Source organism: Heliangelus exortis, chromosome 1 (assembly GCF_036169615.1).
Source record: "Heliangelus exortis chromosome 1, bHelExo1.hap1, whole genome shotgun sequence".
Lineage (NCBI taxonomy): Eukaryota > Metazoa > Chordata > Aves > Apodiformes > Trochilidae > Heliangelus > Heliangelus exortis.
The window spans coordinates 184,946,601-184,965,692 of NC_092422.1; the positions used below are offsets into that span (position 1 = coordinate 184,946,601).

At 41.5% G+C, this 19,092-nt stretch overlaps 1 protein-coding gene across 3 annotated transcripts in view; it reads left to right on the forward strand.

The window, feature by feature from the left end:
- Nucleotides 1-1,062: 1,062 nt before the first annotated feature.
- The window catches only part of SLC26A5 (solute carrier family 26 member 5), a 36,339-nt gene continuing 18,309 nt past the window's right edge, over nt 1,063-19,092 (forward strand). Inside the window, exons 1-3 of one of the 3 annotated variants that reach the window (XM_071734009.1) lie at nt 1,063-1,219; nt 14,730-14,943; nt 16,409-16,548. In XM_071734009.1, the coding sequence (XP_071590110.1) occupies nt 14,777-14,943; nt 16,409-16,548 (307 nt within the window). In that variant the 5' untranslated portion in view covers nt 1,063-1,219; nt 14,730-14,776. The remainder of the gene's footprint in view (nt 1,220-14,729; nt 14,944-16,408; nt 16,549-19,092) is intronic. The other 2 variants (XM_071734011.1, XM_071734010.1) reach the window with 2 other exon arrangements.

The window sequence follows — 19,092 nt, forward strand, 5'->3', positions numbered from 1 at the left end:
AAATGGTATTCCAGGAGTGGAGAAGTACTGTGCTAGAGGGTGTCAAGGAGTCAATTTAAGGTTTTCAAAACAACACATTCCAGTAGACACCAGTTTTACAATTGTTTTTCATGGTTTCACATTTTCAAAATTATTTTTCCTACCAGTTCTAGTTAAAAAAGTAAACCTCTAAGAATCTGAGCGGTAGGGAAACATTTTCTCATGGGCAAGAGAGAAAGCTATTGTTACATTGGAAAACATTTATAAACCAAGAACTGAAAGATGAGCTCTGTGAAGATACTTCACTAATTGCTGCCAATTCACAACAAAACTGTTTTGCATCCCTAAAAATATAATAAGTCACAACCAGTCATTTGTGAAGCTGACCACTCTGAGGCTCAGGCTGGCAAGTGTGTTTCTCAGACAGCAAAGGTGGCAAAAATACGCTCCTCATAATAAAAAATAATAAGTTAAGTTCCTTCAGGTGTTCAATGAGTATTAACTCCCTCAGCAGTTTGTATTTCTGCATTCATCTACATGACTGGCACAGGTCTGGTACATTTGTAAAAGGGCAGAATGTCTATGTCTGCTTCTTCAAATCCATTTCTAACAATAAATCCCAAGACTTCTTCACTGGAATTGCAGGGTTTATTTAACTAACATGGCCTAGCCCAGCACCGCACACACAAGCGCAAGGACAGCACCCAACAGGCCGTTAGCTGTACACTGCGTCACTACCAGCCACGTCCCACCCCGCGCTCCCCATCCCTATATTAACATTTAAATTATAAATCAGTTATATTTACACTACAATCACAGATCCCGTGTGCTTATACGCCTGCCCGACAGGGCGGGATGGGGGCGTCACATCGCTCGCTCGCTCGCTCCCTCCCCTGTCAGCCCGTCCCCAGCTCCCCTCCGCCTCCCCGGGCACCCCGCGGGTAACGGCCGCACAAAGGCGCCGCGCGGGCGGCCCCGCCGCATTCTGGGACTTGTAGGCCGCGACGAGTGAGCGCCCGACGGGGGCTGCGGGGGGGACTACGAATCCCAGCCGCACCCGCGCTCACCCGCGGCCCGCAGGGGAGGGGGCGGGAGTGGGGGTTGGCGGGGCGCCGCTGCCCGCCCCGCGCCCCTTGCGCTCACCTTGGTGTCGGAGGGGAGGCGAAGCGAGGTGCGCGGCGGCCGTTGTGGGAAGGAGGTAGCGCCTGGAGGTGAGGGGAGCGCGGCCGGAGTGGTGTAGGTGAGCTCGGCGTTGCGGGGTCTCTCCTGAGGGGATCCCTCCTGAGGAGGGGGCGAGCCTCGCCCGTAGGAGCGCCGGGTCGGGGTCGCGCTCTGCCGGTGCCTGACGCTCCAGCTTGCTTATCCCGGGCCAGGGACTTGCTTGGGGGACAGGGAGGGTCTCGCCCGGTGCTCTCGCCTCTCTCCGTGCTGTCCCTGCTCCCTTCGCTCCCTCTCCCCACCGGCTCCCGTCTGCTAACCCCGCTCCCTGCGCTCCGGCGGAGCTTGGTGGCGGCAGGAGCGGTTTAAAAGGCGCTGGTCTGAACGCGGTGCTCGCCTCGGAGCCTCACCCGGGCAGCTCTGCGCCTTCTCCTCAAGGAGCTCCTGAGAACTGAGGGGCTGCACCCAGCGCCCACGCTGCTGCTGACTGTAAGATATCACAAAACACGCGAGCTAACTTGGAAAAAGAAAAGTGGAGCTAACTTGCAAAAGGAAAATGAAAGGGGAAACCAAAAGAAGGCTGGGAGATCAGTCATTTTCTCGTCTAGGTACTGGAAGCCTCTGAATTTTAGCTACAGGCTGTCAGTTTAGGTCAGAGCGCCTGTCTTGAAATAAAACGAAATAACCACTTTGTGTTTTGCTACTGTCTTCAACCCAGAGGGCTTCAAAACCTTTGCAAAACCGTGACTGATCTGTCCCTGCCTCTAATTTTCTGGCAAAGAATAAGATTATGGCTCTCCCTTTGGCAGTATTTTTCAACTTCTGGTTTGTGAGCTGTGGGAACATTTTGAACTCCTTAGAAGGGGTCGGTGAAAGCAACCAGGGAAAGCCAGCTAGAAAAGTAAGTAGGCTTGAATTTGCTGTGCTGGTGTTCATACTACTGTTGCAAAACTTTTAACTGAACATTGAAATAGAGTTGAAAGTGCTTTTTTCAGGGTGCTTCAGAATTTCAGATAACCCAAACAGCTGTTGCAAGAGGCCTTTAGAGATGGTCTGATAGCAAGAAAAAAAAAATTAAAATTACTGCCATTATTTATGTTAATGACTCAGCAGAATATACTTTCATAATTCTTCATATCTGTCACACTAACAGTACACAGCATTGATTTGGATAAGGATGAACAAGGGTTCAAGGCTTAACAAGGGTGTGGCTACTGGATTTTTTTTGTTTCACAAAGGAGGAATAAAAATTTCAGACTGTTTAAAAATATCTTTTCCTGAATGTGGAATAGAATGTATTCTGGATTAACAGGTGTCTTGATTTACGTTGCAGAATTTTCATAAGCACATGGTACTTTACCAGCTGCTACAGAAATGCTGAGATAATAAATTGTGCAGTTTCAGAAGCAAGCACATGTGTCTGATTTGTGCTAATTAACTCTGTGGGGTTCAACTCTTACATTGGTCTTCCTTAAGTGGCAGTAATTACACTTTGAAATGCTTGGTTTATGTCAATTCCAAGCCTTCTTAGGACACGATAGGTATTCCAGCACTGTATTTAGCAGTGTTCTTGAATTGAACTATTTTACTAATTGTCTTGCAATGTGCTGTGAAACATCTTTGAAATGGAATGGGGAAGTGTTATAGGGAGAGAGTGGAGTTTCACCTATGCAAACAAAGCTGCTGTTGGTAGCTGATAAAGCTGCTGAGAGCATTTACCCCGTTGTATAGACCTAAAGGACCTTAACTTAGAAGCCTTGTGCTAAAAGCTTCACTACTCTTAAAAGTATATTTGAGCAGGGAGGGGGGCAAGAGCAGGAGCAATGCTGACTTGTAACCAGAATTGTTCAGTGAAGGAAAGCACTAAGTCTAATAAGAAAAAACCCTCCTGCTACTTCCAGGCTTGAGTTCTGGTCACTGAACAGTGTTTCCTCTGCCTAACTCATCTGTCCCCAGCTGATTGTTCTATACAAACTCTCTGTAGTGTGACAATATGCTTAAAGGCTGACATGCTTACAGTTAATAAAACTGATCAGAGCATGATCATGGGGAGAAGGGTCTAGAAAATGGTGAAGTCTTTAGTTTCTGCCACAAACTGAGACAAATTTTCTGACCGGAGTGCTTACTGAAGTACTCTGTTGGGTTCAGCTCTGAAGACTTGAGCCTTTAAACAGCTGTCAAGCACTGCCTTTTGTTTGGAGTTTTTAGTCCATTCCTGTAGTTTGTGTCAGATCAGGCACACAGATCTTTGTAGGTGTAGAAGTCTGTCCCCAGAGATGCAATGTTTTTAGAACTTAAATATTCCAAAACCACATGGGAATTTCATTATTACTTAACAGGACACTAAAATCATGCAATACTGAGGGACAGATCTAGCATGTGGCTTGATTACTATTGCTGTTTTGCTAGTAGCTTGAGGAAGAAGGACTGAACATGTGTTTATATGCTTTGACTATTGTTATTGTTACAGTCTGGAGTGTATAGTCCACAGATATAGTACAGGCAGACCATAGACAGACAGACCATTATTGTCTTGAACTTTTTATTTGGACTGTAGCTGTAGCCTCTGGTAATGTGACCAGTACTTCTGTGCAGCCCATGGATTGCCTAGAGGAGCACATAGTCCTTTGCCTGTAGCTACAAAGGAATTCATAACTCTGGAGTCTCTGCTTTTTCTTTTCATTTATTGAGGAGGTGTTGGTGTTTTTGTTGTTTTGGTGAGGTGTTTTTGTCCCATGTTTTCTCTCTGCTAGCCATGCTGGTTTGCTCATCTTTAATGTTAATTATGCCAGTTACTGCAACCTAAGGGACAGTGTGGGGGTAGCAGCTACAAGTAATGCTGTAAACTTGATGAGACTGGACTGCAGCCAGAATAACTTGGGAAAATATTTAGGCCCAACCTATGTCTGATTTAATCAGCAGCTATTTAGACTTAATAGGGAGGTTGAAACCAGATGATCTTTAAAGTCCCTTCCTGCCCTAACCATTCTATGACTGTATGATTCTGTGTCATTGTCCTCTAGTTCCTAGATGGAATGCACAGTGACTAAAGCATTTATATTACTATTGCTTTCCTAGCAACTTCTTAAAGGTACCCAGACAGCTTCTCAATCATCTTGCATGGTCATGTCAGACCTTAGATGAATACTGGACAGTGGATCTCCAACAATAATGAAATTACAATTACAGGGAATTTGTGCATGTACAGAAGATGTTGATTTGATGATTAAATCAGAGTATGCCAAATTTCTAGGAAGAGCTTCCTTTACTTCACCTGTCCATTCTTCTGGACCATCATGAGCACATGGTGAAAAAGACAAGAAGTCTTTCAGTCTTGTCTGCTAATTATGCCATTTTTCTTCTCAGTTGAAATAGGTTGCTTTATTTCACAACTCAAGGTTCAATAACTTCCATGAGTCCCCTCATCTCTTCATACTAGCTACCTTGTTTCTGAATAGCTTTTAAGGAGAGTCTTTTGGTGTCTCACAGACATTTCCCCATCTTTTTCTGTTAGCTTGTTTGGTAGATCTATAACTTTCAGCACAAGAAGGCCATGCTGAAGCTGAAATTCTAAAGCTCAAATTGGCCTATTGATTTACCAGTTAAGTCTAATGAATTAAACACCTTCCTTCTCTGGATGTGCTTCTTTCCCAAGATCTGTTAGCCAGCATAATGTTGTACTGCTAGATAGTATTTCCTGCTGGTCGTTTGCGGTAGTATTTCTTAATACGGCTTCAAGACCTGCCTTTGTGACTGGTTTATAGTTAGTTATCTATAGCTTTTTGTTCCTCAGAAGTATAGTTAGGAACTGAGTACAGGTCTTACAGGTGTTTTCTGTGTGTCCAGATAATGACAGTTTCTGTAGCTCTTTCAGATATTCCCTTGAGGTCTTGGATATGAAGATAAGGTTGTTTGTGTGGGCAGCTGAATGGGTTTTGCAAGTCAGTTGTGTTGCTAAGGTTTAGATCTTATTAATGATCCTGAGATTACATACATGAATAACTGGTCTATGTGGGAACTTGGACTACAATTCTCAGAGATTTGCATTAACTATATCTTATGTGCAGTGGCAAGTTGAGAAGACCTTCAAGGTGACTAACAGTAGTATGAATGCCTTCTTGGGAGGTTTTTTTTGTTTTGAGAGCTCCTCAGAAAGCCTCTCATAATAAAGCAGGAGCAGATGTTTCTGATCCAAGACAAAGATTGCAGTATCTGATGTTTGAAATATCATCATTGGAGTTCAGTCTAGTGGGGCCAGATGAAATTAGGATTGAGCTGGGCAGACATTACACAATTTCAATTTTGGACACCTAGGTTTTCATGGAGCAGAATTTAAAACTCCTTGTACCATCCAGGAGAACTTGGATTGCTACTCTGAGTTCACCACAGGGAATACTGCCTGTTCCTGTTCTCAGGGAGCTCTACGAAGCTCAGGCATGTCTGAGAAGTCATGACTGGAACAAAACCACAGATCGTTCATAGATACAGGCATCTATAATATCTTCTCTAAATCTGTCTTAAGTTTTGCTGCTGTTGTCATAACTTTATGGCATAACATGGTTAAAGTCCTTTCCCAGAGCAAGCTAGTCCTGAGTTCAGTAACCACTTCATCATGTTGGGATTTAACCCAGCATCTGTGTGCCATAGCTACACAGCTTTGACATAACACTGTTTTCTAAGCCCTCCATATTTCTTTCAGGTTTACTGTTCCTTTATCTTCTGTCTGGTTGATTCAATTTTTCCGGTTTTAATTTAGCTCTCTACTTCTTTGCTTGTCTTCAGTTCTGTAGTATGTGTTTCTGGTTTAGTTGTTTTCCAGTGTTGTGTTTAAAATCGATGCTTATGGTCTTTTCCACTATGGCGTTGATATGATATAGATGATGCTGTATTTGTGTCTATGTAGCTGGACAGATGACCTGAATCTTTAGCTAACTTCATATGTAGTAGGTCTGATTTTCTTTTCCCCTGATTTCTGGTGACATTTGTTTCTTTTGCAAATGTATTTCTGAGGAAAAAAGTTCTTGCAGGAAGAGGTTACCAGAAAATTCCTCAATTAACTTTAATTTCATTAAATGACCCTTGTTCCAAGCATCCTTGTTCCTCTTCCAATTCCTTTCTCGTGGCACACTGTTTTCATGTTAGCTGTTGCAAGAATCCATTAATGCTGGGTTGTTCTGGCAAATGCAGTTGAAGAGTCAACCGGAGAACTCCTTGCTCCAGCTGAACTGTTTGCACTAAACTCTGTGACTGGTATCTTCATAGATCTGGAATAGATAATTTTTTGGTATGTGGATTCTTAGCTTTACTCCATGCTTGGATGATGAGCACCACTACTGTCTCAAAGCTCTTCACAGAATATGTGTGTCTTCAGTTCTACCTAATAAATTAATTAGTTAAGTAAGGTAATTACTTCATGCCTCGTTTTCAATAGTGAAACTGGAATGTAAATTTATAATCCCATCTTAAATCCCCGCATCAAATCCCCGCATCGTCCTTCCCTCTGCCCTGGTCATTTTTTCCTGTGACCACACTGTGTTTTACTATCCTTCAACTTCCCCTAAAGTTTGCCCTGTAAACATGATGACTGAAATAACAACCTCCTGCTATTTTGTTTGTTTGATTGTTTGTTTTTAGCTTGAAATGGAGCACTTGAGGAGATTAGTGATGTCTGTAAACTGTGTTGATGAAGCAGATGCAGAGGAGGACTCCTCTTTAGGTGTCATGTCTGCTGAAGGAGTGTATCATGTAACTTGTCCCTTCTGCACAAACATTTGTTTGGTGTCTCCTTGTTCCATGTTGCTAGAAAAGATGAACCAGCAACTGGAGGTTATTGGTGCACTGAGGTCACACTCAGAATCACAGAATGTCAGAGGTTGGAAGGGACCTCTGAAGATCATCAAGGACCAAAACTTGAACAGGTCACTCAGAAATGCATCCAGACAGGTCCTGAAAGTGTTCAGAGAGGGAGACTCCACAACCTCTCTGGGGAGCCTGTTCCAGGACTCTGTAACCTTTACAGTGAAGAAATTCTTCCACATGTTGAGGTAAAACTTTCTGTGCTCTATCTTGAACCCGTTGCCCCTTGTTCAGTCACAGGGCACAAGTGAGAAGAGTTTGTCCCTTCCTTCTGGATGCCCAGCCCTTATATATTTATACATACTAATTAGATACCCCCTCAGTCTTCTTCTCCTCTCCAGACTAAAAAGTCCCAGGCCTCTCAGCCTTTCTTCATAAGGCAGGTGTTGCAGTCCCTTTATCATCCTCGTGCCATCTGTTGTAGTCTCTCAAGTACATCCCTGTCCCTCTTGCACAGGTCACATGAGCTATAGAAATTATTTGGAGTTAGCTTGGTGTGTATGCACAATTTTGATTTTTGTTCTCTCCTCTGATCATCAACTGGAGCTTTATGATGAAGACAGCTCCAACAAAATTTTTGGCATTGGATCACCCCTGGAAAAAAAATGAAGCTTGCTAAAGATTATTTGTCCCAGAGGGGTTGTACAATCTTGCCAATTAGCTTAAGCATGACAAAGGGGTCATCAGCCATGGTACCATTCTGGTTAACTTACCTGATTCCACTGCCACCAGGTACTGCTTCTTGATTTCAAAAGGGGCAAAGACAGCAGATAGAGACCCAAGGTCTCTAAAGCCACAAAAAGCAGGAATGAAAATGATCATATTTCCATGGGTTCTCATGGTCATTGAATGTATGCACTGGAAACAGAAGCCATCTCTTATCTATATTTGACAAGAAGGACACTGGTGTTCTGCTGCACAAAGTGCTCCAGGTGCTTGTTTTATGTGGAACTGATTAAGCAGCTCAATCATCATAACAGGTTCCCAAAACATTCTCTTGTTGAAAACAAACATAAGATTGCTGGTTGATAAGAGATACCATTAAGATACTAATGAAGTCATTAGTACATGGAGTAGATCTTTAGAGGCTAAAATATTTTTTGGCAAGAAGCATGGAATATTAAAAAAACCTTTATCAGTTATATAATAGCTTGTTTGTTTGTGTTTGTTTTTTTAATATATCTGATTTGTTACCTTTTTCTATGATGAGGTCTCTCTGCCTCTGATGTTGCTGTTGTGCTCTTTTCAGTGGATAAGATCAGTTTATTAGAAGAAAATATACAGAGTCTGGCAGCCTGAGGAAGTGGGGCTACTGCTGTATCCCAAGGTCCAGCCAGTATCCAGGTTGAAGATGTATTCCCAGCAGACACACACACACACACACACACACACACACACACACACACACACACAAACACACACACACAAACACACACACACACACAGACACACACACACACACACAGAGCAGACACTTACATGTGTCCATGGCATGCCACAGAGGTTACAGGCAGATAGTATTCATCCTTCTCCCTTCTCTGGCTTAGCAGGATGGAGGTCGAGTAGTGTGTGAAGAAGATTTTTCACACAACTCAACACAGTTTATGTAGCCATCTCACCTTTCTCTGTGAAGCAGAGTGGAAATTTTGCCTGTTTAAAAAGCTGCATAGGAATTCAAGGTCTTGATTTTTTAATATTTTTTTCCCAGAAGTTCATTGGAAAGCCTCCTGTAGTGCATTTCTTAGCCTAGGACCTAAGAAGGGAAATTCTGTTTGCTTCACAATTTCTAAATTGGTGAATCTTTACATGAAGGCTGCAGTACTAAACCATCTGTTCATTAGTGAATTTAGCAGGACTAGTGGAGAAGGAATAAGGATAAGCATTCCTTATGACACCACCTGTCCTTTTACACCTTTTACACCTTTGTGCTTGTTCAGTAGTTCTGAACTACTGCCCTGAGTAAGGGCACTGAGGAATGAGGTTAGAGAGGAAATAAATGAGAGAAGATGTGGTTCCTGAAGTTGTCTTGGTTTTTGTGTTTAGCTTGTTCAGACAGTAGGAACAGACCTTGCAATAAGTCTGCTTTTTGGTTTACATTTGGGAGAGCACATTTTACATAGAGTAGCAGTATTTCCAGGGGCCCTTCAGCTGGTGATGGTCACCTGTATTTGTAAGCTTAAAAGATACAAAATACTTCACTGACTTTGCAGTTTAAGATCAAACTTGGGATTCCCCAGCACAGGTGCATTTTTCTATTATAATGTTTTAGTACTGTCCACTCATGCTTTTTCACTATTTAAAGCAACTCTGTGCTTAGCCATTAGAAGAAAGTTTTTATGTTCTTCCAGAATGGGGAAGTCAACAGATTTGATACTGGATCCCCCTGCTGCATTAGGTCGTTCAAGGTACATTCAGGTTATATACCCAAGGTCAGGAGTAAAAGTGCTCCATTTTGTGTTTGTAAGTCTATTAAAGCTGCAATAGTTTCAAGGCTGCGAAATGTGATTACAAAATAGTTAGATTTTGGGTCTAAGGAGCAGCAGACAAATCATTGTATTTGTAAATTTTATGGCTGCATTATACCTTATGTGGAGTAGATAAAAAATTTTCCTCTACCATAATCAGTATAGATGGCTTTATTGTCACAAAATTGGGAATAGAAAGGTATTTAATTATTAGTGATAGCAGTATGAATTGATGTTTGCTTAATTTTATTTTAACACCTTCTGTTTGATAATACCAGTAAAGGCACAAGAACAGGCCTTTATCAGTCAGATAAAGGATTGCCAACTCTTAAGTCTTTTGCATGCAGCTATTAACTACTTCAGATCAACTCTTATCTGGCTGATAAGATTAGTGGCAGCATTTCTTAGAGATTTTTAGTTTTATTCTTGCTATGCAGTTCAAAGGTTGCCTGAGAGTACTATTCCACTGTTAAGGCTCATATGCCTAGAGATCACCTTTCTCTTCCTTTGGATAAAGGTCTGCAAGTTTTCAGAAATCTTAGCCATTAGATTTGTCTTTCATGGAAATGACAGTACCTACTTTTGCTCTTCCTTGAGCATGCTGGGAGTGAAGGGCAAGGCTGAATTTCTAAGCCATGGATATCTCTATTGGCAGTTTGTCATATGGCTATTCAGCAAACACATGGGGAGACACTTCAGCCAGTCACAAAATGCTATTTTGCTACTTTGTGAACAATGCCTATCATCAGTTGCAAACACAAGCATCACAGTCCTTGCTCTGTTGTGTGCTTTGGCAAAAGAGGTGGATGGGATGATGTTAAGGACTTCCATCTTAATATCTGCAACTGAGTATTAAAAATGGTCACCAGAGAACGTGGTTATTGTTGAGATGAAGTTGGTGACATGACATGGAATACAGAAAATAATGCAGCCAATTATAGTTTTGGGGTATGTTCAGGACCTTTTTTAAAGGCATGTGATTTCTGATACCTGCTGTGAGCCATAGCTAAGCACAAGATCCAGTCATATCCTCCCTTAGGGTTACTTTTGTGTTTGATGGTTCCCATGAGTCAGTGCACTGTAACTTCCTTGTTCAAACAGAATCAGAAATGCTCAATCTGCAGTTCAAAAACCTTCAGACTGAGTGATGGTGCAGCTTGGGTTGTGACCTCTAGTAGTATAGCATACTAACATTTGCCATCATATGGATAACTGATTTACAGTTGAGCCCTGTTCAGTGACTCAAATACATCTGTATCATTTATTTCACCTTGACAAACAAAGACAGTACTGACCTTTTGTTGTTCTCTCTGTGCCCATAGTACCTGGAAGAATCTGGGCATGTGTAGAGAAGCATGAACTGGAGGTCTGAAGACCTCTCCACATCTTGATTTACATTAGAAACTTGCATGGCTCTTCCAAATTTTAACCAGTCTACTTGAGGCTTAGCAAACTTGAACATAGAAAGTATGTATCCCACTCAGGACCTGAATTGTTTGGGGTTAGCAGAGGGTTGTGTCTTTTGCAGCAGAAAGAAGGGGTGCATATTCTTAAAATATTGGATGGAAATGTTTTGAGATTATATTCTTCCTTTATTGGAAAAGTTTGACCAAGTTTCTAAACTGAGTTGGCTTGTGCCTTTTGCATACAGCTGTAGTTTTTGTTTGTTCTGATTTGTTTGAGTGGGTTTTCTGTTTAAGGTCGATTAAAATTGCTTCTTAATATGTAAATGAAGCTGATGTTGCCAGAACACACAGAATTACTGGAAAGGACAGATTATATGTGAATAATGACACATGGAACCATTATAGATTCACAGAATAGTTGATGCTGAAGGGATTCAGGCCATGAGTATCTCCAAGGATGGAAACTCCACAACCTCTGTGGGTAACCAGCTCCAGTGTTTAAGCACGCTTGCAGTAACGTTTTTCTTGTGGTTAAACAGAACTTCTTGTATTTCAGTTTTTGTGCAGTGCCTGTTTACTCTCTGATGCACGAGGTATTTATACCCACACGTACTATTTTCCTGCTGCAGGCACCACCACCCTCCACCCCCCCACACCCTCAGCTCTCCAGGCAAAACAACCCCAGTTTTCTCACCCACTCCTGATATGTCAGGTGCTCCAATTTCTTAACAATCTTTGTGGTCCTTTGCTAGATCCCCTCCACAATGCCCAGGTCTTTCATGCACTACAGAGCCAGAACCGAACCCAGCACTTCACATGTACCTCACCAGTGCTGAGAAGGGAAGAATTACCTGTCTCAGCCTGCTGCCTTTGTGCTGCATAACTCAGCCTAGGATGCTGCTGAGCTTTTTTGCCAGAAGGACATTTTTCTGGCTTTTGTTCTATTTTTTTCCCCAGCAGGACCCATGGGTCTTTTTCTGCATAGCTGCTTTCCAGATGATTGAATCCCCAGCAGTTTCTGTTGCATGGGGCTATTTCTCCCAGATGCAGGATTTTGTACTTCCCTGTGTTGAACTTCATGAGGTTCCTGTCCACTCATCTCCAGCCTGTCAAGGTACTTTACAATTAGTGTCTGGTGCATCAGCCACTCTCTTCTATTTTGTATCATCTGCAAGCTTACTGAAGATGGACTCTCTCCTATCATCAGGGTCGTTAATGAATACATTAAATCATATTGGTCCAGGTTATCAACATCTTGTGTACTCCAGTAGTGACTGACCTCCAGCTGGACTTCATGCTGCTAATCAAAACTCTTGGCCCTGGCAGCTCACCAGTTTTCTGTCTGTTTACCCCATACTTTGTCAGCTTCATAAATCCATGCTGACTACTCTCAGTAGTCACCTTCTTGTGCTCAACGTGTTTGAAAATGATTTCCAGGATTACTTGTTCTGTCACCTTCCCAGAGAGAGATCAGGGTGAGGCTGACCAGCTTGTTGTTCCTGAGATTCTTCTTACCCATCTTGAAAGTGGGAATGACACTGGCTTTCTTACAATCCTTAGGAAGCTCCCCAATTGCCATGAGAGATAATTAACAGTGGCCTTCCCTTATCTGTGGTCTTCCTCTTGCATCTGGCATATCTGTAGGAATCCTTGTTGCCATTCATGACCTTCTCCAGGTTCAGCTCCAGATGAACTTTGTCTTCCCTGACCCTGTTCCTGTGTGCTCAAAGTGTTTCTGTATTCTTCCTGCATGATTAATCCTTGCTGCCACCTCTTATAGGCTTCTTTTTCATGTATGAGTTTGTCAGGAGTTTCTTGTTCATCCTCACAGGCCACCTGTTGTTCTTGAATTCCTGTTACTCAGGATGGACCATTCTTGAGTCTCAAGAGGTAATTCTTGAAAATCAGACCTCTCCAGGACTCCTCTTCAGGACCATATGCCATGAGATTCCGCAAAGCAGGTCCCTCAGCAGGCCAAAGTCTGATCTCCTATATGCTTTGGTTTCCTCAGGATCCTGAACTCCACCATCTCATGGTCACTGTGGCCAAGGCTGCTCCCAGGCTTCGTATTCCTGACCTTGTTTGGAAGCATTTCTTCTTGTCAGCTTCTCCATCACCTGTGGCAGGAAACTATCATCACTGCACCATAGAAGGCTCCTGATGTGTTTCTGTCCTGCTGTGTTGCCCTTCCAGCAGACACTAGGGTGGTTAAAGCTTCAGTTTTGCTGGCCAGAAGTTAATACATCAGGATTCGTTGGTAGCTCACTGTCTGTAACAGGGCAAGATGACTTTAGAAAGTGGTATTTGTGGGTAGGTAGACACCGATGTAGAAAAAAAGTGGTACAAAGGTGAACAAACATCCATCTTAGTATGGGCAGCACTGCTGTAAATGTGAAATAAGATACATGTGAGGGGGAAAAAACCCCAGAGCTGTTCAGATGGGGATGACTGTTGGAATGATCCTATACTATCCTATACTAATGACAAAATGTCATTTAGTTTTTTTAATGAATTGAAGCTATGGATAGATATAGAAGAAGCTTAGAACAGGTTTCAGGAGTAGAAAGGTAATAGCTCTGATAGTACTCTGGTTTGTAAGAAAAATACCAAATAAAATTCCAGGTACTTTATTTCACACCATAAAGCTGGAGTAAATCTTGAACATGCTGTAGGGGAAAATACGACTTTGGTAAAAATACCCTGTTGTGGCTGAGTAGGGAAAATCTTGCTTACCAAATAATAAGAACTGTAGAGATGCTAGGTGGTGTCTGTCCTGGAAGGCAGAGAACAGCAAGCCCTGGGTGGAAAATTCCAGCACCTTTGTCAGACTGAAGGCTTAGGAAGCATTAATGGTATTTTGCTGCCAGCCAGACTGTATTTGCTGAATCAGCATGTTGGACCATTCATGGTTAGCTTTGTCTGAGTATTTAGGTAGCAAGTTGTTTAATTTTTCTAAGCCTTTTCTAGGAAAGTATTGATGTGTGCAGCTAAAAACTAAACACCTCTGGGTTAGCTCCCTTGGTTGAAGGCAAACACATGCTTAAAGTGACCTGCTGGGCATGAGCCCAAGGGCCCTGTTCACAGCTGAGGCTCTGTTTCCCATTGTGCTCACATTCTGTCATCAAATGCAGTGCAAGCCAGCCTCTGCTTAACACTATAGCACCCCTGTCATTTTGCTCATAATTTGGAGTTATGTTTCTTGCCCTGTATTTCCAGAGGCAGCCAACAAGGGGCAAAGGAATTAACAGAATATCTCCTAAAAATGAGATGTTTATGGTGATGAATCAGACAGACAAATAGATGCTTACAAACCTTCTGGCTAATTTTAAAATTGTGACTCTTGTTTTAGTGGGTGTAGGACTGAGAATAGCAGTAAGTGACACATTAATTGAAATAATAACTTTTTTGAAAGTAGTGAATTGTGCATCCTTAAGATGCTGTCTGGAAACAAGAAGCCTCTGAAAGAGAGTAAGGAGAAAGCAGGTTGGATTCAGGAAGCAACTGATTATGGGGAAGAAATATGTGGCTTTCTCAGTATTAAAATTGGAGTTCTGTCTTTGGACAGGGATGTGACAGTTTGTGAGTAAGCAGGAAGTAACACAGCAATAAAATAATCTCCTTTCAACACTGGCATGTCCTTCCAAAACTGAGGGAAAATCCAGATAAGCATGAATATAACCTTCCAATTTTATTTCTGAAACTATTTGTAGAGCAATTAATGCAAAAACTCCATATAGTCAAAATTTTTAGTGTGGTTTTTTACTGCTGTACGCAGACTGTTCTTGGCTTGGCAAAATACATTATTTGAGTGAAATGCCAAATCTGAGGTTAAAAAAGTAACCAAACTTATTTTGTCTGCAACCAGGTTTTTTATTGGAGGCTGTGGAACTCTTCTTTCTTGGCTCCTGCTCCATGAGATCAACTATGGAACATGATCAAGAACAAGAATCATGTTGTGAGCAAACCCAGAGGTACTGTGTGGAGAGGCCAATCTACAACCAAGAGCTCTTGCAAGGACATCTGCACCGCCGAGAAAGAGCACCTCAGACTTTAGGGCAGAGGATTGCACAGTCGTGTCGGTATGGGGTTTTTTCTTATTTTTATTTTATTGGTTAGAAACATTAAAATTCTTAATTGATTCCTGCACGTATCTGTTAATCAAAGAAACCTAAGATATAAAAGCACTAGTTCTACTTTCAACAATAATCAAAGGAAGAATGGAGATGTACAACAGCTGTGTAGAATCTAAATTATTAGTTTACTGTGGACTTAGCAGAGACATTCTCTAGCTTTTAACTAACAGCCTTGAAATACTTTCAGCAAGTATCATCTGGCTAGACAGGAAGTGTTTCTAACTGTGCATCCCTTGCTCTGTTGTACTAGGGAATACTGAAAAACTTATTCTTGTGAAGTTCTCATTAGCTTTATCATTTATCAGTGCTTCATTTGCAAAGTTGATTCAGTGACTTTCTAGAACCTCATTCTGCAAAATAACAAATGATTTCTGCCCAACTGCTTGTCTGTAAAATGTTATTTGACATTTGGAGATTTGTTTTGGCTAATGGAATGACCATTCTAGCAGTAGTGGCACTTATTTCCACGTCAAAAAACTTTTCTGTCCTCAGATAAAAATGTGTGGATCAAAACTGTCCTGAGCTATGACTCCTTGTGATTCAGTCTGCTTAAACATGGACATATAAGGACATCTCCAGTTCCTCTTTCACTTGCAGCAATAAGCTTCATCACTATGCAATTTAGTCCCATGAGAATTCAGAAATATTAACAGGTCTCAGCAGTTCTCTTGCAGTTCCCCTACACAGAAAAGTGATCCCAGTGTTATATTTTTACTCAAGGCTAAATTTTCTTGCCACAGTACATGCATGGCCATACTGGATAGAGATATTTATTTTCTGGCTCAATTAATTTGTCATGAGTCAGAGTTTCAGAAGGTTAATAACTGTTAAGAGATGTGAGGATTAGTGTTGCTGGCTTCAGTGCCTTGTCTTTCAGGGTAAAGAAGGGTGATGTTCTCAGATAGTCTTAGAGGTAGCCTATCAGTGCCAGTGAGAATAACAAGTATTAGTGAAAGAATAGGGTTTTTAAAAAAATATATAAAATGTTATAATAATAAAACAAAGTACAAGTAGTAAAAAGCATTGCAAAGTAGTTTGAGTGAAAACTACTATAAGAAAACAAGTTATCCTCATGGGATTCTTGCTAGGAATGATCTCAGCAAAAAAAGGGTTGTGTGACTGCTCAGTCATGCAAGACTTCAGCAATTTCTGTTCCTGCTGACCTCCAAGCCTCACAAGCCTGTTGATTCTCCTCTCCAGTTCTGTAAGGTTTGTGAACAGCAACCAACATGTGGTAAAGAGCTAAATTAACCAGTCATAGTTATTTGTGCTTAAGCTGTGTCCAAAAATTACTGTTACCAGTGCTCTGAGCCTGCTGGAGCTGTTTACCTGCACAGGGGTGAAAGATAAATTTTCAACGTGTTTGTCCCCTGCAAGCATCTAATTTTTTCATTCTGCTTTATATTTTCAGTTGTTCATCTAAGAAACTCAAGTCTCATCTTTACAGTTGCTTACCAATTTTAAAATGGCTTCCTCGTTACCCAGTGAAGGAATACTTACTAGGGGACATTATCTCAGGTATAAGCACTGGGGTTATGCAGCTTCCTCAAGGTGAGTATCATTCTGGATTTATTCATTCTCTTCTTTGTTTTTTCTGTGTGTGCTTTCAAAGTAGTGCTTGGCTTCCTGATCATGAGAACAGAATGTGTATTTCAGGTGTGTGTGTAGATCAGTACAGCATTCTGCAGACCAGACCATAATGATCCATTACAACTGCAAGTCAGTGATGCACAGCAAACTGTGAAAGCAGCTTACCTCTGGATCAGTACTAACAGCTCTTGATGACAGAACAGTTTTTCACAGTTTAAGTGCATGTCTCAAACTTTCCTGAATGTACATAATTATTTTTTATCTTCTCATCCTGAAAGTTGTAACAAATTCCCTACAGAGGGTAGCAGTGTTTAATAGAGCTAATGTCTGAGGAGCAACTGTTGCAAAGTAACCAAAATAAATTCAACCGGGCAAGAACATGCAAGAAATCAGACCCTGATCCCTCTTTTTCTCTTAAGGCTAGAAGTTAACAGTTTAAGCTGAAACCATAATGGTGGGCAATAATTTACATGGTAAAAATAAATCAGAAGTGCCTTATATAACAAGACCCCAAATCCATGGAATTTCTATTAAATTACTTACAAGTTTTTCACCCCAAATGGATCCTGGTCCCAAAGCAGGAGCAGACTGTGTTGAAGACAAAGACAAAGCCACTGTTCACTGTTCTGTTTGGCTCTTGGATACTGGACCAGTAGAAACTTTTCTTCAGCCTGACACTATGAGCAGTTTCAGAACTGCTATGAGTTTAGAAAGTGACAGCATTTTTACAGCAGTATCATTATAGGGTGCCATCACCTCTCTGGGAATGGCAGCTTCACAACAGCTGCTACAGTCCCAGCAGTTTTCCCCAGGAGGTCTTGGACTAGAGGGAATTCTTGAATTTGTGCAGAGCCCAGTCCTTGTGATAAAGGTAATGTCATTGACTGTGTATAAGTTTACTTGCATTTCAGTTTATTTTATATTTCCAGCTCACTCTTGCCATTTTGGGCTGAGGCGAGTCTGAAGAATTAATCTGTAAATCCAAGAAGCCTAGATTTCAGTAGGCTGAAACCTTATTGCTATAGCTTTCCAGTTTTGTGCAATTTTTAATAATTAAGAATATTTTTTCTGACACAAATATAAACATCAGCTTATCTTAAACTAATAAGTAACTGTCAGGAAAATCTGTCATATACTAGACATTAACAATTGTATACTTAAAACCAGTTTATATTATGACCTTATAAGGACACTAGAATTTTAAGTGGTCAGCAGTGAACTTTAAAACAAAGTCACAAAATGGGTGTAATCTAAACATTATTCTTTTCTTCAGTGACCACAGATATGCCCTTGAACTGCTCCTAATCTTTCCCTTTCTAAAAAGGCAAAAGTTGAACTTTTATTTTTCTGGAATGGGTGTAATTATAGCAAGCAGGAGTTCAAAGAAGCCTGGGAATCATTCCAAGCAGAACTAAAATGCCCAGGGTCCTTAAGCCATGAACTCCTGTCGTGTCAATATCTCTATATTTGCTTGGCACTGACTGCCTTTATAAATGCCAGTAAAAATGAAAAGGAAGAGGAATAAAAGTCTATTCAGATCATAAACTGCATATAGACCTACCCTCCCAGTTTTGAAACCACTGGTTTTCAGTTCTGGTCACTTGTGCTTTTAAGTTCATCACCATACTAAAGGACAGGCTCCTGCTATAGAGGGTATTCTGCTGATCTTGGTATGAGAAGTAGCCCCTGGCCAGAGAATGTATGTGGGATGAGTTTCAGAAATACATAATGAAAAGCTCATTGCTGGAAGAGAATAACTGATATCATCAGTACAATTCTGGTAGAATTATGAAATCTTGGTTAGGACTCAAACATTGCTTAGGGTATGAGCAGGGCCATGTGAGCTATGACACTGTGCAAGCATGTTTGGATGGTATAGAAGTTCCCTTCCTGGTTTTGTTCTTTTATGATAACCTGGTGCTTTGTGTCTCAATTTAAAGATAAACTAATAGGGAGAGGTGGTTTTTTTATCAACACTGGCTCTCCATGGTGGGTGAACCATTGCTCCCTTTTGTATTTTTCAATGGACCATTGAGTTTTTATTTCCTAACTTGGATAAGTCTGCCCAGGTGTGGTAAGAACACACTTGAGTGTGTTCTTCAGGTGTCATGAGTCTTTGCAAAGGTGAATTGGAGAACCAAGATAGTTCAGGGTATAGCATGTTCTTCTCAAGGCCCATTTGTTCAGTTCTGGTGTCTAATTCTCATTAACACAAGCAGTATAGAAAAAATTATTTTGCTGGAGCTGCTCAGGACAGTTATGTGCTGTATCATGTGGTGGCCACAGTTTGCTCATGAGCCTGGTCCCATGATAAGCACATGCTCAGTCACACTGAGGAAGAGCCTCGTGGGAGATGTCCCTCCCCAGTGTCCCTTAAAGCTCCATAGTCACCCCCAGAGCTCTTGGTGTGCTTGCCTGCCTCACCTGCAAATAAGAATGATGTGGATTGCACTTCCACTGCATGGAGCTGGACAGGGTTTAATAACAAAAAGGACTTCATTTTCA